A 7,500-nucleotide genomic window follows, 5' to 3' on the forward strand; every position below is an offset into this window, starting at 1 on the left:
CAGCGCAGGGAGGGGAAACGTAGCGCGGGGAGGGGAAACGTAGCGCGGCGTCAGGTCCGGGTGCAAGAGAAACGTAGCGCGGCGTCAGGTCCAGGCGTGGGAGAAACGCAGCGCAGAGAGGGAAAACGTAGCGCAGGGAGGGGAAACGTAGCGCGGCGTCAGGTCCGGGTGCAAGAGAAACGTAGCGCGGCGTCAGGTCGGGGCGCGGGGAACACGCAGCGCAGGGAGGGGAAACGTAGCACAGGGAGGGGAAACGTAGAGCGGCGTCAGGTCCGGGTGCAAGAGAAACGTAGCGCGGCGTCAGGTCGGGGCGCGGGGGAAACGCAGCGCAGGGAGGGGAAACGTAGCGCAGGGAGGGGAAACGTAGGGCGGGCGTCAGGTCCGGGTGCAAGAGAAACGTAGCGCTGCGTCAGGTCAGGGCGCGGGGGAAACGCAGCGTGGGGAGGGGAAACGCAGCGCAGGGAGGGGAAACGTAGCGCAGGGAGGGGAAACGTAGCGCGGCGTCAGGTCCGGGCACGGGAGAAACGTAGCGAGGGCAGGGGAAACGTAGCGCGGACGTCAGATCCGGGCGCGGGAGAAACGTAGCGCAGGCAGGAGAAACATAGCGCGGGCGTCATGTCTGGGTGCAGGAGAAATGTAGCGCGGGCAGGAGAAACGTAGCGCGGGTGTCAGGTCTGGGTGCGGGAGAAATGTAGCGCGGGCAGGAGAAACGTAGCGCGGGCGTCAGGTCTGGGTGCGGGATAAACGTAGCGCGGGCGTCAGGTCCGGGCGCGGGAGAAACGTAGCGCAGGGAGGGAAAACGCAGCGCGTGGAGGGGAAAGGTAGCGCAGGGAGCGGAAACGTAGCGCGGGCGTCAGGTCCGGGTGCAAGAGAAACATAGCATGGCATCAGGTCCGGGCGCGGGGGAAACGTAGCGCAGGGAGGGAAAAGGTAGCGCAGGGAGGGGAAACGTAGCACGGCGTCAGATTTGGGCGCGTGAGAAACGTAGCGTGGGCAGGAGAAACGTAGCGCGGGCGTCAGGTCCGGGTGCAAGAGAAACGTAGCGCGGCGTCAGGTGGGGGCGCGAGGGAAACGCAGCGCAGGGAGGGGAAACGTAGCGCGGGCGGCAGGTCCGGGCGCGGGGGAAACGCAGCGCGGCGTCAGGACCGGGCGCGAGTAAAACGCAGCGCAGGGAGGGAAATGTAGCGCGGGCGTCAAGTCCGGGCGTGGGGGAAACGCAGCGCAGGGAGGGGAAAGGTAGCGCAGGGAGGGGAAAGGTAGCGCAGGGAGGGGAAACGTAGCGCGGCGTCAGGTCCGGGTGCAAGAGAAACGTAGCGTGGGCAAGGGAAACGTAGCGCGGGCGTCAGGTCTGGGTGCGGGAGAAAGGTAGCGCGGGAAAGGGAAATGTAGCGCGTGCATCAGGTCCGGGTGCTGGAGAAACGTAGCGCGGGCAGGAGAAACGTAGTGCAAGTGTCAGGTCCGGGTGCAACAGAAACGTAGCGCGGCGTCAGGTCCGGGCGCGTGGGAAACGTAGCGCAGGGAGGGAAAACGTAGCGCGTGGAGGGGAAACGTAGCGCAGGGAGGGGAAACGTAGCGCGGCGTCAGGCCCGGGAGAAACGTAGTGCGGGCAGGGGAAACGTAGCGCGGGCGTCAGGTCTGGGTGCAGGGGAAACGTAGCGCAGGGAGGGAAAACGTAGCGCGTGGAGGGGAAACGTAGCGCAGGGAGGGGAAACGTAGCGCGGCGTCAGGTCCGGGAGAAACGTAGCGAGGGCGGGAGAAAGGTAGCGCGGGAAAGGGAAATGTAGCGCGTGCATCAGGTCCGGGTGCGGGAGAAACGTAGCGCGGGCAGGAGAAACGTAGTGCAAGTGTCAGGTCCGGGTGCAACAGAAACGTAGCGCGGCGTCAGGTCCGGGCGCGTGGGAAACGTAGCGCAGGGAGGGAAAACGTAGCGCGGGCAAGGGAAACGTAGCGCGGGCGTCAGGTCCGGGTGGGGGAGAAACGTAGCGTGGGCAGGGAAAACGTAGCGCGTGGAGGGGAAACGTAGCGCAGGGAGGGGAAACGTAGCGCGGCGTCAGGTCCGGGAGAAACGTAGCGCGGGCAGGAGAAACGTAGCACGGGCGTCAGGTCCGGGTGGGGGAGAAACGTAGCGCGGGCGTCAGGTCCGGGTGCGGGAGAAACGTAGCGCGGGTAGGAGAAATGTAGCGCAGGCAGGAGAAACGTAGAGTGGGCGTCAGGTCTGGGTGCAGGGGAAACGTAGCGCAGGCAGGAGAAACGTAGCGCAGGCAGGAGAAACGTAGCGCGGGCGTCAGGTCCAGGTGCGTGAGAAACGTAGCGCGGGCAGGAGAAACGTAGCGCGGATGTCAGGTCCGGGTGCGGGAGAAACATGAGCAGCCAGAACATTTACAGGAGAAAAGTAGCAAGGGAAACATAGCGCAGGCGCCCAGCCTGTCGGCGGGAGAAACGTAGCGCGGGGATTTTCGCACCCGGCGCCGCGCGCTACAACTCACCCTGCGCCGGGTCGAGGGCGGCCAGCCAGTTGGAGCAGAGTCCGGTCCGGGGCTTGGCCAGGCGCGTCTTGTAGCGCACGACGGCCACCAGGATCTGGATGCGGCCGGGCAGCGCCTGGGAAGAAAGGGAGTTGTAGTACGGGAATTGTAGTACGGGGAAGAAACTAGAACTCCCGCGCTAGAACTCACCAGCAGGGAGGAGGCCAGGGAGAAGGCCCGGGCGCGGGTGCGAGGGAGGAGGTCCAGGAGGAGCTGGCAAGGGATGGCGGCCGCCGTCCGGGGGAAGTCGCTCAGGACCTGGCGCCGGGAGAGAAAAGGGAGTTGTAGCGCAGGCGGGCGCCGGTTTTGAGACAAGGAAGATGGATGGGGGAAGGAAGTGGGGCTGAGTGGGTGCCAGGCGCTGGGAACTAGGTGCTGGGAACCAGGCGCAGGGAACAAGGACTTGGGAATTGTAGCACGGGAACCTGGTCTGGGAACTGTAGTTCTGTGAACTAGGCGCTGGGAACTGTAGTGCTGGGAACGTTGTCTGGGAACTGTAGTGCTGGGAACTAGGCGCTGGGAACTGTAGTGCTGGGAACGTTGTCTGGGAAGTGTAGTGCTGGGAACTAGGCGCTGGGAACCGTAGTGCTGGGAATGTGGTCTGGGAACTGTAGTGCTGGGAACTAGGCGCTGGGAACTGTAGTTCTGTGAACTAGGCGCTGGGAACTGTAGTTCTGTGAACTAGGCGCTGGGAACTGTAGTGCTGGGAACTAGGCGCTGGGAACTGTAGTGCTGGGAACTAGGCACTGGGAACTGTAGCGCAGGGGACCTCCCCTGGGAACTGTAGTGCTGGGAACTGTAGTGCTGGGAGCCTGGTCTGGGAACTGTAGTGCTGGGAACCAGGCGCAGGGAACTGTAGTGCTGGAAACTGTAGTGCTGGCAACTAGGTACTGGGAACTATAGTGCTGGGAACCTGGTCTGGGAACTGTAGTGCTGGGAACCAGGCGCTGGCAACTAGGTGTTGGGAACTATAGTGCTGGGAACCTGGTCTGGGAACTGTAGTGCTGGGAACCAGGCGCTGGGAACTGTAGTGCTGGGAACTAGGACTTGGGACTTGGGAATTGTAGTGCTGGGATCCTGGACTGGGAACTGTAGTGCTGGGAACTAGGCGCTAGGAACAAGGTGCTGGGAACCTGGTCTGGGAACTGTAGTTCTGTGAACTAGGCGCTGGGAACTGTAATGCTGGGAACTAGGCGCTGGGAACTGCAGTGCTGGGAACTAGGCGCTGGGAACTATAGTGCTGGGAACCTGGTCTGGGAACTGTAGTGCTGGGAACAAGGCGCTGGGAACTAGGACTTGGGAATTGTAGTGCTGGGATCCTGGACTGGGAACTGTAGTGCTGGGAACTAGGCGCTGGGAACAAGGTGCTGGGAACTGTAGCACTCGAAACCTGGCCCTGGGAACTGCGGCGCCTGAGACCAGGCGCTGGGAACCGTAGCACTAGAAACCAGGCCCTGGGAACTGTGGCACTGAGAACCAGATACTAGAAACCAGGCGCTGGGAACTAAGTGCAGGGGAACCAGGTGCTGGGAACTGTAGCACTGGGAAGCATGGCACTCAAAACTAGGCGCTGGGAACTGTGGCGCTCCAGACTCTGGAAACCAGGCGCTGGGAACTGTGGCGCTCAAAACCAGGCGCTGGGAACTGTAGCGCTGGGAAGCATGGCACTCAAAACCTGGCGCTGGGAGTTGTGGTGCTGGAAACCAGGCGCTGGGAACTGTAGCATTGGGAACCAGGCGCTGGGAACTGTAGCACTGGGAACCATGGCGCTCCAAACCAGGCGCTGGGAAGCATGCCGTTGCCAACCAGGCGCTGGGAACCGTAGCACTGGGCGCCCCACCCTGGCCCCCATGCCCTGCGCGCTACGTTTCCCACAACCTCACCCCTCCAACGCCGCCCTGGGAACCGTAGCGCCGGGAACCGTAGCGCCCCAAACCAGACCCAGGACCCCGCCCCCTGCGCGCTACAATTCCCGCCATCCCACCCACCTCCGACGCCGCCCTGGGAACCGTAGCGTCCCAAACCAGACCCTGAAAACCATGCCCTGGCAGCCCGCACCTGGCGTGCTACAACTCCCAGATCTCACCCACCTCCAGCGTCGTGCGCCGCACCCGGTGGCAGTAGGCGTAGAGTTCCTCCTGACCGGGCGCCGAGGCGAACTCCGCCAGCTTCTCCCGTTCGCGCTCGTCCGGGGAGAGCTGGGCGGCGAGTTCAAAGAAGGAGCGCCTGGGAGTTCTAGTGATGTCCAGGTACTTTTCCACCAGGCGCCGGATGGTGCAGGGCTGGGGGAGCGGGAATGGTAGCGCGGCGCCTGGCGGGGGGAGAGAGATGGATCAGTTTGGGTTGGCTGAAGGCACTGGGAGTCGTAGCACCGGCAACTAGGTGCTGGGAACTGTAGTGCTGGGAACTGTAGCGCTGGGAACTGTGGGACTTGAAACCAGGCGCAGGGAGCCAGGCGCTGGGAACTGTAGCGCTGGGAAATCGAACGCTGGGAACCATAGCACTGGGAACCAGGCGCTGGGATCTTTAGCACACTAAACCAGGTGCTGGGAAACATGCTGGAAACCAGGCGCTGGGAACCATAACACTGGGGACCGAACTCGAACCCGCCCCCGAGCTGCCTGGACCAGGCGCTGGGAACTGTGGCACTGGGAACCCGTAGCACTGGGAACCAGGCGCTGGGAAGTCTAGTAAACTAAACCAGGCGCTGGGAACCATAGCACTGGGAACCAGGCGCTGGGATCTTTAGCACACTAAACCAGGTGCTGTGAAGCATGCTGGAAACCAGGCGCTGGGAACCATAGCACTGGGGACCGAACTCGAACCCGCCCCCGAGCTGCCTGGACCAGGCGCTGGGAACTGTGGCACTGGGAACCCGTAGCACTGGGAACCAGGCGCTGGGAAGTCTAGTAAACTAAACCAGGCGCTGGGAACCATAGCACTGGGAACCCAACCTCGCACCCGCTCCCCGACCCGCCTGAACTAGGCGCTGGGCCACCAGGCACCGGATGGTGCAGGGCTGGGGGAGCGGGAATGGTAGCGCGGCGCCTGGCGGGGGGAGAGAGATGGATCAGTTTGGGTTGGCTGAAGGCACTGGGAGTCGTAGCACCGGCATGGCGCTGGGAACTGTAGCGCTGGGAACTGTGGCACTTGAAACCAGGCGCAGGGAACCAGGTGCTGGGAACTATAGCATTGGGAACCGGGCGCTGGGAACTATGGCACTGGGAACCAGGCACTGGGAACCAAGCGCTGGGATCTGTGGCGCTCAAAACCAGACACTGGGAACCAGACGCTGGGAACCGTAGCACTAGGACCCAGGCGCTGGGAACTGTAGCGCTGGGAACTGTGGCACTTGAAACCAGGCGCAGGGAAACCGGCGCTGGGAACTATAGCATTGGGAACCGGGCGCTGGGAACTATGGCACTGGGAACCAGGCACTGGGAGCCTGGTGCTGGGAACTACGCCTTGGGAACAGTGGCGCTGGGAACCGTGGCACTGGGAACCGTGGCACTCAAAACCAGGCGCTGGGAACCGTAGCACTGGGAACCGTGGCGCTGGGAGCTAGAAGCTGGAAAACAGGTACTGGAAACTGTAGCACTGGTAACCAGGCGCTAGGAACTATAGCACACTAAACCAGGCGCTGGGAACCAGATGTGGGAACCAGGCGCTGGGGACCGAACTCGAACCCGCCCCCTGAGCTGCCTGGACCAGGCGCTGGGAACTGTGGCACTGGGAACCCATAGCACTGGGAACCAGGCGCTGGGAAGTCTAGTACACTAAACCAGGCGCTGGGAACCATAGCGCCGGGGTCCCGAACTCGCTCCCCGACCCGACCAGGCGCTGGGAACTGTGGCACTGGGAACCCAAACTCGCCCCCGCCCCTGTGGCGCTCAAAACCAGACACTGGGAACCAGGCGCTGGGATCTTTAGCACACTAAACCAGGTGCTGGGAAACATGCTGGAAACCAGGCGCTGGGAACCATAGCACTGGGGACCGAACTCGAACCCGCTCTCCGCCCCACCCCGACCAGGCGCTGGGAACTATGGCACTGGGAACCAGGCGCTGGGATCTTTAGCACACTAAACCAGGCGCTGGGAACCATAGCGCCAGGTCCCAATTTCGAACCCGCTCCCCGTCCCGCCCAGGCGCTGGGAACTGTGGCACTGGGAACCCGTAGCACTGGGAACCAGGCGCTGGGATCTTTAGCACACTAAACCAGGCGCTGGGAACCATAGCGCCGGTGTCCCGAACTCGAACCCGCTCCCCGTCCCGCCCCGACCAGGCGCTGGGAACTGTGGCACTGGGAACCCAACCTCGCACCCGCTCCCCGACCCGCCTGAACCAGGCGCTGGGAACCATAGCACTGGGAACCAGGCGCTGGGATCTTTAGCACACTAAACCAGGCGCTGGGAACCATAGCGCCGGTGTCCCGAACTCGAACCCGCTCCCCGTCCCGCCCCGACCAGGCGCTGGGAACTGTGGCACTGGGAACCCAAACTCGCCCCCGCCCCCCGAACCAGGCGCTGGGATCTTTAGCACACTAAACCAGGTGCTGGGAAACATGCTGGAAACCAGGCGCTGGGAACCATAGCACTGGGGACCGAACTCGAACACGCCCCCCGAGCTGCCTGGACCAGGCGCTGGGAACTGTGGCACTGGGAACCCGTAGCACTGGGAACCAGGCGCTGGGAAGTCTAGTACACTAAACAAGGCGCTGGGCACTATAGCGCCGGGGTCCCGAACTCGAACCCGCTCCCCGACCCGACCAGGCGCTGGGAACTGTGGCACTGGGTACCCAAACTCGCCCCCGCCCCCCGATCCAGGCGCTGGGAACCATAGCACTGGGAACCAGGCGCTGGGATCTTTAGCACACTAAACCAGGTGCTGGGAAACATGCTGGAAACCAGGCGCTGGGAACCATAGCACTGGGGACTGAACTCGAACACGCCCCCCGAGCTGCCTGGACCAGGCGCT

General features: G+C 63.3%; 1 protein-coding gene across 1 annotated transcript in view; it reads right to left on the minus strand.

Moving 5' to 3' along the window:
- Nucleotides 1-7,500, minus strand: part of NDOR1 (NADPH dependent diflavin oxidoreductase 1) — a gene marked incomplete at its 5' end in the record, with an annotated part of 24,782 nt that overhangs the window by 7,029 nt on the left and 10,253 nt on the right. The window contains 3 exons of the mRNA XM_083723190.1: nucleotides 2,487-2,601; nucleotides 2,676-2,783; nucleotides 4,616-4,836. Coding sequence (XP_083579316.1) covers nucleotides 2,487-2,601; nucleotides 2,676-2,783; nucleotides 4,616-4,836 — 444 coding nt within the window. The remainder of the gene's footprint in view (nucleotides 1-2,486; nucleotides 2,602-2,675; nucleotides 2,784-4,615; nucleotides 4,837-7,500) is intronic.

The sequence above is a fragment of the Podarcis gaigeae genome, assembly GCF_964106915.1.
Source record: "Podarcis gaigeae genome assembly, chromosome: Z".
Lineage (NCBI taxonomy): Eukaryota > Metazoa > Chordata > Lepidosauria > Squamata > Lacertidae > Podarcis > Podarcis gaigeae.